The sequence below is a fragment of the Alosa sapidissima genome, chromosome 19 (assembly GCF_018492685.1).
Source record: "Alosa sapidissima isolate fAloSap1 chromosome 19, fAloSap1.pri, whole genome shotgun sequence".
NCBI classification, from domain to species: domain Eukaryota; kingdom Metazoa; phylum Chordata; class Actinopteri; order Clupeiformes; family Clupeidae; genus Alosa; species Alosa sapidissima.
In genome coordinates this window covers 10,525,173-10,543,843 of record NC_055975.1, presented here as the reverse complement: position 1 = coordinate 10,543,843, position 18,671 = coordinate 10,525,173, and the positions used below count along the sequence as shown (strand labels likewise).

Sequence of the window (18,671 nt, the reverse complement as noted above, 5' to 3'; positions counted from 1 at the left end):
GTCTTGTTTTTAAATCATGGGCCCGATGACTGCCCGGACGAATTACGTTTCCGCCCTGTATAAGGTGGACATCGAAAACGACACGAAAAATTAAAATAGTTCGTTCGCTGTATCATATGTCGCAATATGGGGAAATATTTTGTTCTTAATCATATGAAAACATACAGGAACTATTTATGTCGATCCGATGCTCTCCCACGGTGCATATACAGGCTTACTCAAATACCCGGCATGCATCCTGCTGTGAAAGGCAAAATAATCCATGAAAATAATACCAGAGAACGTCTAATGTCTACTTTTTGCCGATAAACTTCGTGTTGTCATATGTTAGCTAAACATAGCACGTTTTGTTTAACTTTTAGATGTAACTAGTGCATCAGCCAACGTAAGTTTTACGGACTTGCCTATTGATATTGTGTACTATTGTGTGTTTGGTTTAGTGTGTTCTTTAGTACAGCATCTCTCATTCCTTTTGAGCTCATCATCAGGCTAAATTTGTGTTGAGTTGTGCTAACTTTGTTTATCCATATTTCAGCATTGCATTTTATGTTTACCAGTGAATCCAATACACATTTGTTATTGGCAGGTATTAATACATCACTAACAAGAGCTGCAGGTGGTCAGCCATCAAAATGATGCGTTACTGGGGGGAGATCCCAGCTGTTTCCGCGCCTCCTGGCCGCAGCTCCTTTGATTTGCTGCAGCGAGAGTTCCGTCAGGTGGAGATGCAGGACCCGCCCCTGCACCAGCCATCTGCCCCACGCCCTCGTCCCACCACTATGCTTGATGTGCCTTCGGAACCTTGTAGCCTCACCATTCACACCGTTCAACTCTGTCAGCATGTCCGCCGTCTTCGCAGCCTTCTAGCAGCGGCCCAGCAAGGCCAACAGCCACTTGCATCTTCTACAGCTGACGTTCAGAGCAATTTCAAAACGGAGGAGGGTGAGCCACTACCTCCAAGGCCTCCCACACCAACCATGCCAGATGACCTGCTGCCCCCAGACAGTAAGGTCCCAAGCCTGCCTTTCCAGCTTCGGCATAGCAACCCAGAAAGCGACTTCTACAAGTAAGTCTACCCTCCTTTTAAGATGTACAAAAATGGTGGGTTAAGACCCTTATATCTTGTACCACTATGTGTTATTTCAAGTTAATATAAAGTAACCAAAATCTCTCTGTGCTTCAGGGGGAAAGGGGAACCAGTGACAGAACTTAGTTGGCCATCCTGTCGGCAGCTTCTGTACCAGTCTGTTGCTACAGTTCTTGCTCATGCCGGCTTTGAATTAGCCCACGAGAGTGTGCTGGAGACACTTACAGACCTGGTGCATGAGCACTACCAACGTCTGAGCTGGCTGCTTCGTGTTGCAGTGGACCGGGAGGCCCAGCTGGGTGCTACCCCGTTCCCTGATGTGGTGGAGCAAGTGTTCCATGAGGTGGGCATCGGTAGTGTGTTGGCACTGCAGCGCTTCTGGCAGAGCCGCATCAAGGACTACCACAGCTACATGGTTCAGGTGAGACACACCAGTGTAATTAACAGCTTAATAGAAGGGCTGGTTGATTATGGCAAATGAAGCAGCCCTTAACGATGATCATCTTATTTTAACACAGCGCTTTTCAAGATACCCAAAGTGCTTTACAGTGAAAAGGGCTGATGCACAGCAGTCATTATGCGCCAGAACGAGGTGGAGAGTTAGGGAATGAATGAATGTGCCAATTACATTGGGGGATGATTAGGGGGCCAGATTGAATAAGCCAATTACACTGGGGGGTGATTAGGGAGCCAGCTTGAATGAGACAGGTTAGGAATTTAGACAGGAAACCGGGGAACCCCCTACGCTTTGCGACAAGTGCCATGAATTCTGTATTGACCACAGTGAGTCAGGAGCACCACGGAGGACCCTCGGTTTAATGTCTCATCTGAACGACAGACATTGTAAAGTATAAAGCTAGACTTGGGCAATAAAACGATAGTGATATCATGATAAACAAATCAGAAAATGTTTTGTTCATTTGGTCATAGACACCTTGTTTTTGGATTTCAGATTTTGTTGTTGGTATTGTATTTCTGTGTTGCAGATTTGACTGTGTAACACATCTTGCACAGTACTTGTTGTTCTTTGTCTGACTTCCAAACAGCTGGATTTGTTTGACCTATATTGCTGACCAGTGGCTTTCCTTTCACCATTTGGGTTGAGCTGAAATAAACAAACCACAGTCTGGCTCAGACTCGGCATTTTAGAAAGGGACAAAAGTGCTCAGCTGTTCAGAAAAGGGGTTTTCTGGATTTATAACGCAGGACTAAGTGTGGCAAATCGTTTTATCTCAGAAACAATTATAATCGTCAGAAGCTATAATTATAATTGTAATTCAGTTAATTGTCAAACCACTCTGCAAACTACATGCTTAAGTTATTATGAAGTGTTGTAAGGATTATTGACTACTTTGTCTCAATTTGCAATTTTGAATCTAAACAGTCTTTAAAGCCAGACAAACTATCTTTGTGACTGTGCCCTTTCTATTGTTGATCTTTTTCCATCCTTTTTCAATTAGGTCAGCAGAGAGCTTTCAGAAGAGTATGAGAGAGTAGTAAATCCAGAGAAGGCTCTAGAAGACTCCAAACCCATGCGGGTCAAAGACGAACCTATGAGTGACATTCCCTTCCCTGTCAGTGAGGAACCAGAGGCTGACTTGGCATCCGGTGACCAGGCCCTGCCCATTGGTGTGCTGGGTACTTCCAGTGAGAGAATGGCTGGTGGACTTGATTCAGAGAATTCTCCTCATGTCTCAGGTAATAATGCAATATGGGGCATTTGATATGGTTTCAAACACATTGTTTTTGTAAATGCTAGGGCAGAGAGGTAAAACCTGATTGTTCAGCAAAAGCCAAAAGGAAACTATAAACGTCAGTTAAATCAATATCTCTTGTCAACAATCTAACATAATCTGTTAGAATGCACCTATTGACCTTTTGTGTCAGCTTTACATATTTATGCAATATTGACGGAGTCATCTGACATTAAGGAACGGGTGTATAAAATATTATGTTGATAGATTTTACAACATATTACAAATTACTTAGCCAATTTCACCTTCATTGCACCCTGTGATGTGTCAATAAATTTGTTTAAAACAATTAAAAATTAAAAATGGTAGCCTGCGTAATGTTACATAGTGTACGCTGTAGAATTGTATGAATGGCTATGGTGATCAGAATGTTACAAATTTAGGTCTTACCCTTGATAGTCTGGTTTCATTCAACAAGTTTTGTTTAATTTTAAAGCAGCACCTAAGTAGCTGCTTAAAAGGCGTGCAAAACAAATACCACCCAGAGCAATCAAATGAACATGATGGTGCTAAAACTAGTTGCTTGATAAAAGCATTTCAGCATAGTTTATAGTTTAAGTATTTTTGCATAGTTTATACTTTATGACTTAAAACATGAGCACTATGGCATATTATTTGGTTTGGTGCAAAAAAAATATTATTGGGTTTGTTAACAAACCATGTTTACAACAACTGGTCATCTCTTTAAAGGTGCAGCAGTCACCAACTCCCCCTTGTGGCACCTCCCTCAAGTCAAGATGGAGCCGCAGGATGGAGAGGAGGCCCAGGTGCCAGGGCCCTTGGGAAGTGATGTCTTCGAGGAAGAGCCTATGTCCACCATGAGTGAAGCTGGAATAGCGCCATCACCTGGAGGAGCATCAGACGGCAGCTACGGCTCCCACTCTCCAGACTCACTGATTGGCAGCTCACCTGTTTTTCACCAGAGATTTAAAAAGCGAATGAGGAAGATGTAATGGAAGCTTAATAGAGCATCTAGGACATAACGTGTCATAACTAACTGTTAAAAATGACATTCACTTACTTCCTTCAATTTAAAATGCACCTCTTTGTTTTTTATGTAAATATGTGTCACTCCTCTGTCTGCTGCAATGTTGGAAGGCACGCTGAATAATTTCCTTTCCTGAGGTTTGATTGAAGACAAAGGGACCTCAATCAAGGCGTAGTGGGAAATTATTTGCAGCATTGAGGTACCTGTTATATTACAGGTACATTATACATACGTGTTATATTACTTTTTATTAAAAAAAAAAATCTCCTTGGGACAAAAAAAGACTAAAAGAAGAAGAAAAGGCAAGGAAAAATATGGCTTATCTCCTGTTGTGGATTTTAATAAAATATGTCCATTTACAAATAAGCACAATTAATTTCTTGAACTGATTCCAGGCTGCCCTCTAAATTCGACCTAAAATGAAATGGAGTCAGTGTCCAGATTCAGGCACATACACCATGCAGACAAAAGTATTGGGACACCTGCCATTACACCCATGGCAAATTCAGTGTGTTAATATCAGAAAACATGTGTGAGCTGGGACGGACCTAAAGGCTTTCATGTGGATCTGGCCCAAAGATAATTGCCGTCTGGGGTAGTAAATAATGGCTATTTCTCCTGACAAAACCTGTCAATCCCCATATGTATTCATCAAAAGCAATAGAAATCCTTGCAGCTGAAATAATGAAATAATAATTAAATAAAGTATATAAACATATGAGGCTCGGCCCTTTGAAAAATACAGATTTCTCTCTCCTTGTGATTTCCAGTTCAATGGATAGTCAGTCACTGCACTTATTAGACTATTAACATCCCTGTGAACCATGAACAAATCTCAACACAATATTAAACTCAGTAGAATCACACGATTTTGCAGCCTTGTCAGGGGAAAAATACTGACAATTTATGATGAAAACAACCTTTGTTTCACAGTTTATATATTTATTTATGGCATTACCAAACCCTAGAGCAGTGTTTCTCTAAGTGTGGTCCGGGGACCACTGGTGGTCCGCAAGCTAGCCCAAGTGGTCCGTGAGCAGACGTGGTAAAATATAATTGTTTGCAATATTGTGTAATTTACTGTTGAAGTAGGTCTACTTTTTTTTTTTTAGCTAGGTGGTCCGTGAGGCTATTTTTAAGTGAAAAAGTTTGAGAAACACTGCCCTAGATGAACATTTTTCAATCTCTGAAGAATGTCGATGCTTGCGTCTGGTTGCGTGCGCACCTCATGGTTCCATGTCAGTCCCGCAGATGGCGGTAATTCACTAAGATTGTAACTTATCACTAATTTAACGCAAGAGGAAGAAGTTGTGGTGGTGGCGGGAGTGTCGACTTAATTTTGAACCAGTGAAGACTGTAAAAGAAAGGATGGGACGGGCACGGGTCTCAGGCATAATTTCATTGTGACATTATATCACTCGTTTCTATCCAAGAACAGCCAGTATGTGCGATAAAAACAAACAGGTTTGTGCGTAATGTTACTTTTCGCTTGATTATGTTCATTTTAGTCGTGTTTTCTGAACGCAAGTTCGGGACCTATTTTAGCATTTTGTCATTCTATGTATTTAACGAGGCTGCTTTTTAAACAGGTCAGCGAGTGGCTGAAAGTGGTGCTCGGAGAAGTCCCGTGGTTTGAGGTGAATATGCGCACAATTGACATTTTATACAAGCTATCAAAGGACAGTGAACAACGAGGCCAAGAAATTGGTTGGTTGGTGGAGGACGTAAAGCAGAAAACTGGCGAGTGTAAGGCAGACGGTAAGATATATTTGACCCTGCTACTGCTATTAATCTGCACTAAACGTAAACGTTAAAATGCTACAAATACCTCGTTTCCACACAGTTGGACCACCATCAGCTGTGGAAAGCAGAATTGCATTTTTCATACCTTTAGCACTTGTTGACACATTAGGGGTCGCAACACAATATTATTGTTGGAGGTGAGTGGTTAGGACTAACGTCTTAACATAAACTCAATCTATGTCATCTATGTTTATTTTTCATGTTAATACACATAACATGTAAATCGCCATTACTGTCATTAAATTAGTTACTATTCTCGATTACGCAGCAACTTCCGGTTTCGGACAACGGTGTGTAAACAAACACATGTGATCCTACATTGTCAATAAATCTAATTTATGATTTTATGTTTTTATTTAAATATATATGGTGGTTGTTATTGTTAGCAGATGAAAGCGACTTACAATTACATCAATAACATTAGAATTACATTCAAATTGACAGTTTACTAACTGTAAAGTCATATAGCCTAGATAAAAAAAAATATTAATAGAATGAACATGATAATAATCATATACAAACTGTATACAAACCATGAGGCAAGTTAATTAGTTAATTAGTTGAAACAATCTTCAAATGTTTGTGATTGGTCATCAACTACAGATATGAAACCCTTTCTGAGCTACTTGAGTTAATAAGCTCTCATTCTTGTCAGGAGCCTACCACCAAAAGGTACTTCAAAGTGCATTGGGTGAAAATGTTTCCCGTGGAAAGCTCAAACCCATGAGCCGCTCTCTGAATACATTAGAGAGTATGGCTATAGCATTTAAAACGAAGGACACCAAAGTGGCAAGGTAATACACAAAGAAAATGAATTTTTTGCAAAACACATATTTTGTCAGTTTGTTATATCTACTATTGTGAAGTTTCTCAATCCAACCAGCAGTGTTTTTTACCATGCAGCTTTTTGGCTAGTACTAATTATCAAACTAAAGTGCTTCTGGAGATGGAAGAGGAAAACAGGGAGTTGCAGAAAAAACTGCGCAACCTGGAAAAGAAGAAGAATGAGGTTTTGAATTCTCAAAAGTCTTTACAAATGTAAGTATTTCATTTTAACTAGGTGCGCTCCCCTATTGCAGTAAATGATGGCTCTAGCAGCTAAGGACCAGCATCTCTATGGAATGTATTCAGAGTTTTGTTACATGCCACACTGACTTTCTATTTGTGTGTGCCTGTGTATGCGCTTGGGTATTTGTGTACAGACAAATATCAAAGGTGCAAAAGGCTCAGGAGGTGGAGTCTGTTGAGACTGAAGAGAGGCTGCTGAATAAGAACTTCATGGAGAAAAAATTCCAGGAAATGACTTCAAGAGTTAGGAGTGCAGAGGTATTTATTGTGTGTGTGTTCATTGTTTTCTCCATGAACATTTGTTTTGAGAGGAAATACACAAAGAGTATCCATATAAGATTAAGATCATGAAAATGATTTTAAATCAATGGATTATTTGCTAGGACCAACAAGCAAACCTCAGAGGAAATGCATGGCTTCATCTTCTAGAATGCTCAGTGCCCTTATAAGACTAGAATTAAGTTTAAATCCTTTGGTTTATACTCTTATTTCACCTGTTCTTACATACTTAATTAGTATGGCCATAACCGGTCTATAACAAGCAGTGTCTGTAGATTTGTGATTCAGCTATAATACGTGGATACATTTTTATATCACTACATTGCTAATCTGTCTGACTTGCTTTTAGGAAAAATTAGCTTCCAGGGAAGTTACTTGGTCTCTTACTCATCATTGCATCGAAGAGATTTCAGAGGTACATACACATTGAACCAAAATGTTACATATATCAAAAACCTTAACCTGCCATTTTTACATTGTCTCAGAGAGCAGTGGGCCATTTAATTTTACGATTTTTGAATTTATTTTTTTTGTCCCCCCTCCCAGCAACTCTCTGTGGTCAAGCAGGAGATGGACCCTCTGAAAAGAAAACTGCAGGCCTATCATGGTCTCCCTCTTGTGAGTACCTCTGACTTTTGACTCTGCGGGCTAGTGGTGCTCACCAATCCTCTTCATACTTCTCTAGTGCAGACCTGCAGTGAGACTAAGTGGTACTTAATAATTCACATTTTATTATTTCTACAGAGCGTTCCTCTCGCTCGTCTGGCAGTGGCAGAATCCAAGAAGGAACTGGTCAGTGTTTGTTTGTTTGTGTGTGTTTGTTTGTTTGTTTTTGTTTGTGTGTGTGTGTGCATTGCATTCCTGATACAGTTGTCAATGTCTTTGGAGCTGATAACAGAAATAGGCATACTTTTTGTATTGTAAATGTTTTGCGTAAATCGCCCATTTATTGACAACATCAAAGTAATGTCTGCAGGTAACTGATCGTTGTAGCAATTCCCAGGATGCTGAAAAACCGGGCTGCACGAAACTTGGTGGGCATGTAGCCCAACAAGGATGACACAGAACCATTGATTTTAGTGTTGATCTGTCGCCCACCCACCGCACCGAACCCCCCAAAAGGAGGGTAGGGCGGACACAGTTTTCTGTGAATATCTCGAGAACCGTATAACCTAGGATGACCAAATTTTTTTGTATGATCTCTTTGTCAAACGGAGGTCTGACCCTTCGGGTGATTCAGACATGATGCTAACCTGCGGACTTTATGCTGACGTGTGAACGACACCGACGCACATGAACAGAATCTCCGTGTGGTTGAACAGGTTGAACACGCACGTGAACAGAATCTCTGCATGTTCTTCGCTTCGTTCAGACACAAGCTCATTTACATAATGTCCGTCGGAAATACTAGGAGGGGAGCAGTAGAACAGCCGGCTAAGTTTGGACTTCCAAATGACCGGTGATGTTGTTCTGATATATAGCTCAACCGTTTGACATCCGCAGAACAGTCGGACTTACACATAGGTCTGAAAGCAGCTATTAAGGCACGCACACACACTCACGCACGCACATGCACACAAAGGCACGCAGGGACACACTCACACACACGCTTGCACACACACACACACACACACACACACACAGGCACGCACGCACACACGCACGCAAGTGTTACCGCCCCAGATCCAGTGCCGTATTAAGGAGTTGTGAGGCCCGGTGCTATGTGCCAGGAGGAGGCCCTATCGCCAGCCTTACTCAAACTTCTTTGACCTGAGACCCGGTCATGGCAGACTTTGGGGCCACCCCCCCTTTAAATTATCATGATGATTATCATTATCACAATTATTATTGTTATGCTATATTGTTATACATGCACTTCAAAGCAGTACATTTTTAAAGTGCTAACATTAAACATCAAAACGACAGCAATTATATGGGTTCCATTGTTTTGGGATGTTTCCCTCATGCAAGCATCATAGGAAGACGAATTATGCTACAATAGCTTTTGCCCACGTTATATTCAAATTTGACTATACTATACTCAATGCTAGCCAGTGTATTAAATAGTCTCTGCTCTGTTTTTATGGAAGTTGCAGGAATCCATGTCTTCTATAAAATGTTGTTACATAATTAAATAGCCTTCCAACAGGTTGAAGCGGAGCTTTGCTACCAACGTTATCGAGTGATTTCAGTTTCTCTCGCGCAGACGCACACACGCATGCATTAAATGAACGCTCATACCACCACTTAAATGTATGCCTCCATGTTTGATGACACCAAATTAGCAAGTATTTCCTCCTGATTACAGAAACGTTTGTTTTCTTTTTCTGTTGGTCCGCAGTCTACCGGGCATAACTTTACTCCGCGGCCTATAGTTTGAGAAACGCTGGCCTAGACGCACATGAAGCACATGAAGGGTTGCCGGTTCGAACCCCGAACAGTAGACACGGCTGAAGTGCCCTTGAGCAAGGCACCTAAAGGCCCATTCACACCAAGAACGATAACTATAACTATAACCATAACGATAAAAGCATTCACACTGAACAACGATAAACAAAGTCTCTCATTGTGTTAATAAATGTGAGGGCTAAAATTCGATGGGTTCTGATTGGCTATTAGCATTTTATCGTTGTGAAAATCGCTCTGAAAGTGATCCCCAACGATATCGTTCTTCATGTCGTTATCGTTATAGTTTATGTGTGAACGTCGTCATTCATATTAACGAGAACGATATTTAGTTATAGTTATCGTTATCGTTTTTGGTGTAAATGGGCCTTAACCCCTCACTGCTCCCCGAGCGCCGCTGTTGTTGCAGGCAGCTCACTGCGCCGGGATTAGTGTGTCCTTCACCTCACTGTGTGCTGAGTGTGTTTCACTAATTCACGGATTGGGATAAATGCAGAGACCAAATTTCCCTCACGGGATCAAATATACTTAATAATTACTTATATTATTAGTGGTGTCACTAAGTAGCCGTAGAACTTTGCCGTAGCTTGCATTGATCGTTTGTTTTTAGTTCCCTCTATGCCAGTGGTTCTTAACTGGTGGGTCGGGACCCAAAAGTGGGTCGCGGAACCATTCTGGGTGGGTCGCAGAGCTTGTGGTTAAAAAAAAGAAGAAATCGCCCATTTCAAATAGACTTAAATTGAGATGAAATGGTGCAGAAATCCACAGTGTGCGATGTTCACAATTGCTGGAACAGGAGTAAAAATGCCTCATAATAAAGTACACCTGTCAAGTACTTTAAGGTGACATCAGGAGTTGGAGACTTCACAAATGTAATGCCAAACGGCATGTTCCAAACAAATAGGCCTACAGGCACTTCGCCTTTCTTAGCATGTAGCTCACCAAATCTGTTGTCTTGGACGCTATAAAATATATATGGGTCGTGACTTCATGAACATGGGAAATTGTGGGTCCCAAAGCCAGACCAGTTAAGAACCACTGCTCTATGCTATGTTAGCTCGCTGATGACTGGTGACTCACGCCATGTCCACATAAATGAACATAAAATAAAATGGAACCAAAATAGATTGGTCATATTGTCACCGATACCTGATCCAGCTATAGTCGATATCAGTATTAAATCAATGCATCCCTAACATTTTGTGTACTTGAAGGTAGTGAAAGGTCATATAAATGTCATTAATTGGTGAGTCCATGTAAGCTGTGAGTTCATTGTGTGGCTTGTTTTCCCGAAAATGCTGACTTCCTTGTTATAGCAACCCTGCATGTTGCTATAGTCAATATCTGTTTTTTTTTATTCCAGGAAGCGCTTGATGCCATTTTGGATGAAAGGATTGACTGGAGGCACACATGAAATGTCTGTGTAAATTCACCTGAAATAACTCACCATTCATTTCTTTTATGATTTTTGTTTGTTTGTTCACAGACTAATTAATAAAGTATTGTAATGTCAGAGATCAGAATTTCTGTATTACCATCTTAAGTCTTACATTCTAATTATGGTAGCTCCAAATGAGATAAAAGATAACAGTCTAAATGAATAAATAAATAACTGTTTAGGAGTAGCCCTCAACATCTGCCAAACTTTGTATTTACTTCTGCGAAGGGAGAGGAGGTAGTGTCTGCAAATATAGTAATGCACTGTTCCTAATCTGCTTGGGGTGGAGAGTATACAATTGAAAAACGCATTTCACTAAATTCACTACATGAAATGCCATTCACTTAATGCCATTCATTTCTTTTATGTCATTGTTTGTTCACAGATTAATTAATAAAGTATTTTAATACTTTATCTGGCTTCTGCAGTGCTAAGTGTATGAGTCAGACTCCCCCCACCCCCCAATTTGTAAATGAGGTTTACAAATGACTTTCAAGTATCTTGAAAAATTGTAATCCAGTAGTCTGAACAGTTTTCACAATTGTTAAAACACATTTTTTGAAACCTGCACCCTTTTCTCAAAATTATAAACACAAATCTCAAACTTCATTCCCCAAACCTTTGCCAACTTCTGCAAAACTGAACAATTGCCTAAAAACAGTTGTACCTGTGCTCAAAACCAAACACTGTCTTCAGATCATCTCACAAAGCAGTCAAAATGAAAACACTAACGAGCAGTCAGACGCTACATCAAAAAATGGAAAATAGTGTTCAGGGCAGCTCATATAGCTCCAGGAGAAATTGTTTACCATACAGCAAATGTAAATACAGTAAATTGTGTTTACAGTTTTGAGAAAAGGGTGGAATGTTTAAAAAAATGTATTTGAGCAATTGTGAAAAACTGTATACCGGAAAAACAGACATTTCGATACTGTAAAGGAGAAGTACATTGCCGTCTACAGCCTATGTACTCTAAATGCCTCACAGTTTCTGTCCATTGTTGATATTAACCTGCACTGTCCAGCAACCTGTTTACACTCTGAACTAATTTAAATTGGTTGTTACATAGTGACAAGTGTGATAAATTTTGAGTAGTTGTGTTAAACGTATGGCATCTGTGCTCTATTTGTATTTACCTTTTGCCACTTGTGGTTACCATTATGCATCACAAGTGCATCACAATGCAAAATGTCTAATTGCATGAGAATGTGTTTGGTTTTGCAAAAACAGTCTATGAGATCTGCAAATTGTGTTTTATATGTAAAAAACTTTTAAAGTTTTGCCAAAAGGAGGATCGATCAAGAAATGTGTTCAGGCAACGAAAATTTGTTTCAGAGAATGGAGTTTAGTGTTTGTGAAAACTGTAAATAAATCAGCAGTGGGTTTACTGGTAGAAAGGACATGTCTCTCAAAATATCCACTAGAGGGATTGGTGTGATGTTACTTCAGAATTTACTCTGAACATGGGTGGATTATGAACTTCCGGGCCCCTGGGCCCAGATGTATTAAGGGACCCCCACTTACTGTCATATATGTGGGAGGGGGGGTTTGGGGGTTCTCCCCCAGAATTTTTTTAATTTGTTTGATGTGATTTCCTGTATTCTGGTGCATTTTGGGCATGGCCAGTACTAAATTCAATCAGATTCATAGCCTCATCCTGATTTGTTGATATTGAGGCAATGAGCATGCAAAGGCTTGGGCTTCAGGGCCCCCTGACCCCTTGGGCCCGGTAGGCCCGTGCAGTAATCCATCCCTGACTCTGAAGCAGATGTGTTATAAACAAATGTGCTCAGAATGTTTTAAGAGGCCAATAATATTGAAAGCTTTGTGCAAGAGGAATAAGTGAGATTACAAATACCCTGATGCTTATAGGCCTAACTAATTAATGTGTTGAAATGAGCAAGGTGGTAGGCCAAGTTTAGGCTTTTAGGCCTATTCGATAAAGCCTAGCCTAGGGTATTCTGTCTGCCTTCAGAAATCGCCACACACACAGGGACGCTAACCTGCGGTGTAGCCTACCGCCCTCAACCCCCCACCCCCCATCCTCAGCCAGACAAATCTGTCTTTATCAACCTTCGGCAAAACACAGAGGAATCTGTTGAGTCAATGACCCAAGAAACGCTGCTGGGGACAGAGATTAGAATGGAAGAATGAAGCACACAAATGCAGACCTGGAAGTGAGACTATCAAATGTGAAAACCTTTCGAATGGTGAAGAAATGAAAAGGGGGACAGGGCGTGAAATACCAGAGGGAGGAGCGAGATATCTGTTGAAAATTTTTCTTGAAACGCATGTTGCCACTAACCAGGCTAAATTATGAAAAATAAGTAAAATACAAACTTGGATTAGGCAACATCATGGATTGGTCACAACTCCTGGATTAACAACATGAAATAGCACGGACCAAGAAACGCATTGAAGTCAGCACTCTCGTACTGAAAGGATAACTGGGATTTTCCTTTCTAGAGCATTTCGATATCAAGTTTTGCTTGAATTAAGCTACTCCGCTGAAAGTTACCCACCCTCTGAACTGTAAGATTAACTCGATGAGAATAGAAGTAAACATGCATTTAGAAAGAGCAGTTTTGTTTTTCTTATTAATTAACTGCGTGACCAAGACATTATCACTGTCCTCTTGTACAACTGTGGACATCGACAACATTAAGAAGAAGAGAATGGAGGCGATCCGGGGACAGATTCTAAGTAAATTGCGACTTACCAGTCCACCACAGGCCCTGGGTCCAAATCAGGTCCCATTTCAGGTACTGGCGCTTTACAATAGTACGAGGGAACTGATAGAGGAATTGGGACAGCACCGACAGCAAAGCTGTGGACAAGATAACACGGAGACGGAATACTACGCAAAAGAGATATACAAATTCAATATGATTCAAGGACTCCCAGAAAACAGTAAGTCATTAAAATTGCAATGCTAAGGTACCCCATATAGGCCACTGAATTGAGTTATTAGCCTAAATGTTTGTACCCACTGTTCTGTGTTTATTCTTTCCTATATTCGTAGCATTCCAATCCTATCACAACCTAGAATAAAGATCATCTGCTGGACACATTGGTCATGCAGGGCAATTCAGTTTGATTGTTTTTCTTCCATGGCCTAACCCCATATACCGTGTAAACTGAGGTAGGCTATATGGGATAAAAACAGTCTGTCTAGACCTATTTTCTGTGGTGACAAATACAGTTAATTAGTCAATCAATCAATCAATCAACCAATTAATCAATAATTCAACCAATAATGGTTATCACTATTATTATTGTGTGATCATCATAATCAAACAATTTGAGGGTTTCTCATGGAAAATGTGTTTTTGAAGGAAGACTAGAGAAAGAGTTAAGTCCTGGTGCTGTTTTTTAGCTCCTATTTCACACTGAGACAAAGCAGTTGGCCTTTCCATCCCCTCCATTTACACAGGCCTACGTTTTTCCCCCCACCAAGCCGGCTCTATATCACATTAAAACAAATAAAACAGATAGAATAGACAATGCATGCTGGAAGAAGTGTAGATTGCCATTGTCGGAACCCTTTGTTAACTGATTATTAATGTTATTTCAATCACAATGAACCCATTTTTTCCACTTTCCTGGGGTAGTAAGACTAGGGCATTATCAGTCCTTAGGACACAGTTAATTTGATGGAGTGATTAGCAAAGTCACAACTGTTTTATCTAGGCCTACTGTTTCTCCCAAGCCTCTATCATCACTGATTGCTGTATCTACTTGTTTTGAAAAACATTAAGAGACCATTCATCATCATCACTACCATCACCTAAATTAAATTTGATACTTTGGCATGAACACATTCAGACACTACTGATTTTGTGATGCATTGATTTTTTAACTTAATACAACTTTAAGCATGGCATTAATTTCAAAGTAACATTTATTTTATCCAGCTCAAGTTTAGGTACAGACAGATTTAATTAGTGTGTATGTCATATATTTATTTATGTCTTAATTGCAAAATTGCCGTAGTGATTCAGCATATACTGAACCACCCTGATTGAATAACTGTAGGCTATTTGCTATGTCTTAGGTTTAAATTGTTCCATTCACATGGAAAATGAAATGGCTATTTAACGATGTGTCCCGTATGGTATTGAAATGTTATAGATTAAGGGACAATCACTCTGGTCTCAACTAGGTAACCTGTTATCATCCGATGTTATTCAACACGCAAACCACCAAGTAATAGTGAGAGTTACACCCCTCCCTCGACTCCGATCCCAAGCATGCAACGCAACTCCTCCCACTCTGCTACCCTCACGATCACGCCAATGTAAAATGTATCCAGGGAAAGTTCCTACAATAGAGTCTGGAATGTCAGGATTTAGCCAAGTCTCTGATACAGCACCAACCACTGAATTATTGTTCACTTATACGATGGAACTCATCACACCTGACGTAGCAAACGCACATAAGACAGGAGAAAACCAGCCTAGAAGGCTTAGGTTTGGCCATATATTCATGTCCAACTTACCATGTGACCCCACTGACACCGGACCGACAACAAGCAGTCCGTAGGGAAACGAGACTGCTTTGAACAATTCTTCCTCTGCTGGTTGGCATTTGAGGGACAAGGGTGGCCCACTCTGGGAAGCTGTGCTGTGTTGAGTTACATATGTGCTGGTTGTTGTCTGTACAGTAGTGTAGTGATGACACCTCTGTTAACTGCTGAAAAGTAAGGAGGCCTTGATGATGTAGAGTCAGAACTTCATCACTGATAATGCTATTGGAGATGGTTGTCTATCGAAAAGTTCTCATAGCCAGAAAAAAACAAGATCCATGACAATAGAATAGTCATAGATAAGCAATTGGTTGACTTATAACTTATTGAAGAATCTGGATTAAGTTGATGAATTCATATATTTTTTTTATCCTTACGTTTAATTTATATATATATTTTATTCTCAAAGGAACACGTCAAATTTTTGGGAAATTAGATTGTTTGCTGTCTTAAAGAGGATACTTCTCTTCTCTGTGCAATAACTGTGTAATAACTGGCAACAGGAGGTCCCAGCCTAAAAGCTTTAAGAATAAGAACAAAAATTTAAACTAGATACAGTCTGGCTCAGATGCCCCTCAAACCCAGGACCTCCAGGTTAAGAGGCAGATGATTCACCAAACCCAGGTGCTACTGCATAGTTAGACTTCTAGCGATAGGATGGAAATCATGTTGAATTTATTCCACGCTCTCTTAAAATCCACAACCGTCTCCTTTGTCTTGGTCACACCACTTGGCACCGCCTGCACCATGATGCCACAAAGCGGTCCATGAGTCTCCTCCCTGCTACCCACACACGCCGCAACTGCAGAGTAATCTGAGAATTTCTGCTGATTACAGGACTCCAAGTTGCACTGGAGGTCTGAGGTTTACACTGTAAAAAGGAAGAGTGAGGAAAGTACAGTCCCCTGTGGTGCTGCTGTGCAGCTCACCAACGGAGCCCTTCAGACTGAGTCCACATGACAGCGTTTTCATTTGAGAACCCAACACTTTTGCTACGTTCGTGCCTGTCAGCCACACGACTCCTGCGTTTTCGAGCTTTGAAAATGTGCATACAGACGAAGATAGATGCTTTAAAGCAAAAACACAATAATGGAGATAGAGCCTCAGTCACACAACTGTGGTCTGTCTCTCAGGTAGTTAATAATCCAGACAGTCTTGGAGATGTCTAGTTGGGTGGTATAGGCAAACGTCAGTGGATCCACACGTGCTTGCCTGCGGTCTGAGGTGGGCAAAAATCAGTCTCTCCAGGACTTTCATGATGTATGATGTTAAGGCAAAGGGTCATTAAGAACAGCTGGAGAAGACTTCTTTGGCAGGATGTCTTCCACATCACTGTGGCACAACACAGCAGCTTCCCCTGACTCTGGCTTAGGTTGAATGGGTGCTGTAGAACATGCATAAGTGATCTACACAGGGCTGGCCTTTAGGACTCTGGGCAGGATACCATCCATACCTGCAGCTTTGTTCTGGCGTAGTCTTCGGGTGCTTCTGGAAACAGACAGGTGGGTGGGGGACGTAAGATTGCTGATGTGGAGGTTGCTGATGTGTGGTTCCTGAAGTGGGGGTAGGTGTTTATGTGGGTGTGGTGAAGTCCATGGGGGGGGGGGGGGGGGGTATACATCCACCATACCAACGTATCCAAAGACAGAAGTTGGACAATAGATACAGCTGTTTTCCTTTAAACACAAATAACTTAAAGGTGCTAAACATGCAAACAAGCTAGTGTTGCCCTGATTCTCTTGTAATACCACGTTTTACCACGTGACAACAAAGACACCAAGACAACTTGAATACAGAATTCCACGTGGCTTCATTATGTCATTTTATCGATATCTTCCTTTCCAAGCCAGTGTGTGTCTTCTGCCTAGCATGCTGACCAATGAAGCAATGAAACCATTAAAATTGCATAAAGAATCTTACTGAATCTTACTGTAACAGAAATCAGTCCATGTCATAATGTCTTCCTCATGCATGGCATCATTAACCTCTTTATTCACTGCATTATTTCCTTTCTAATCATGTCTACATCTCTGAGGAGCTTCCTTTGTCTTTAAAAAGTAAAACCTCTCAGTTTGTGCTGGGAGTTTATAGCCATTTTATTATGTGGTAGGCCAATATATGCAGGCAGCATGCCAATACAGGTCAATATAGGACAATAGTCATGGGTTTAGGTTTTCTGTTAATGTTTTACAAAAGGCATGTAAGGCAGCATAGACACATATGTCCATGAAACGTGAGGCGGGTTGCTACTTGCTAGTATTCCTAAACAAGAGTTAAAAACAGATTTGAGGTGGAAATTGATTGTGTATCTTGCTATCATACATTATGCTTAGCTAAATAGCATAATGTATGATAGCAAGATACACAATCCTGACTATGAATTGGTAGGCCTACGCTTCGATCTGTGATTGTGTATGAGCACACTCCCTGAAATTACCTCCTGCTGAGTGCTAATTCCGTCATGTAGAATAAATGTAACAGGGATGAGTGTGAGTCATTTTTGTCATAAAGTCAGACTAATGTTAGGTAATGTTTCATTGTCTTCACATTTCCTCGTTGAACACAAAAATATAAAGAAATGGCACTACCATTAAACCTTGCTAGAGCTAAGCTAATTCGTCCAATATTCCACTTCCATAGGGAAATTCGCTTTTTGCAGAAGGGATTCAAGCGTCAATATTATATATTACATAGTTATTTTCAACGTGTCTAACATAAGTCTTTTTTATTTGAGGGTAAAAAATGGTGAAGGCAGAAAGGAGACCTAGACCTGCTATCAAATTAAACAGAAAGTGAGTTTGAAGGTAAGCAGACACATTGTTCCTCTGAAGAGATTCTGTGTCATTATTTCAAGATAGCACCAGAGCCCGTCTACGGAGAGCCTTGGCACTTCCTATTAAGCCCCATTGTATCGAAATTGGTTGCAGTTCCATTAGAATTCCACTGGGGGTGATCGCAGGTTGAATGGGGGTCTATGGAGCTAGACGGCTAAATTTATCTCTTTCACCTGCTTGTCGTGGAAGATTCGTAGATTTTATTGGAGTTTATGCAAGTTCAATATAGATTTTAGATCTAAAGTTGAATGAACAAGTACTTATGTCCTTTTCATTTCTTACAGGTTTGGTCTTTGTTGCCCATAACATGCTAGCATTGTGCTAATGAATGACGCCATTGACGTATTTGAAAGGCTTTTTAGATGAATTACATGACTTTAAAAAATATAATAATCAACAGTGTGTATTTTCTTTGCCTCTCTTATCGAATGCAACATTCAAATTACTACTCAAAAAATTATATCCAGAGAAAAGTGGATATTGAGGGGT

General features: G+C 40.5%; 3 protein-coding genes across 4 annotated transcripts in view; all 3 read left to right on the top strand.

Moving 5' to 3' along the window:
* Positions 1 to 53: 53 nt before the first annotated feature.
* supt7l (SPT7 like, STAGA complex subunit gamma) lies at positions 54 to 4,192 on the top strand. Its single transcript, XM_042071721.1, has 5 exons — positions 54 to 385; positions 587 to 1,066; positions 1,184 to 1,508; positions 2,548 to 2,785; positions 3,532 to 4,192. Exons 2-5 carry the CDS (start codon positions 633 to 635, stop codon positions 3,792 to 3,794), a joined length of 1,260 nt encoding a protein of 419 aa, XP_041927655.1. The 5' UTR covers positions 54 to 385; positions 587 to 632; the 3' UTR covers positions 3,795 to 4,192.
* Positions 4,193 to 5,120: 928 nt separating this feature from the next.
* On the top strand, positions 5,121 to 10,908 carry haus1 (HAUS augmin-like complex, subunit 1). The gene is made up of 9 exons (XM_042071724.1): positions 5,121 to 5,293; positions 5,419 to 5,587; positions 6,288 to 6,426; positions 6,536 to 6,670; positions 6,835 to 6,958; positions 7,329 to 7,394; positions 7,526 to 7,597; positions 7,724 to 7,771; positions 10,749 to 10,908. Exons 1-9 carry the CDS (start codon positions 5,273 to 5,275, stop codon positions 10,797 to 10,799), a joined length of 825 nt encoding a protein of 274 aa, XP_041927658.1. The 5' UTR covers positions 5,121 to 5,272; the 3' UTR covers positions 10,800 to 10,908.
* Positions 10,909 to 12,823: 1,915 nt separating this feature from the next.
* The window catches only part of tgfb3 (transforming growth factor, beta 3), a 30,531-nt gene continuing 24,683 nt past the window's right edge, over positions 12,824 to 18,671 (top strand). Inside the window, exon 1 of one of the 2 annotated variants that reach the window (XM_042071722.1) lies at positions 12,824 to 13,733. In XM_042071722.1, coding sequence (XP_041927656.1) covers positions 13,370 to 13,733 — 364 coding nt within the window. In that variant the 5' untranslated portion in view covers positions 12,824 to 13,369. The remainder of the gene's footprint in view (positions 13,734 to 18,671) is intronic. The other variant, XM_042071723.1, reaches the window with a different exon arrangement.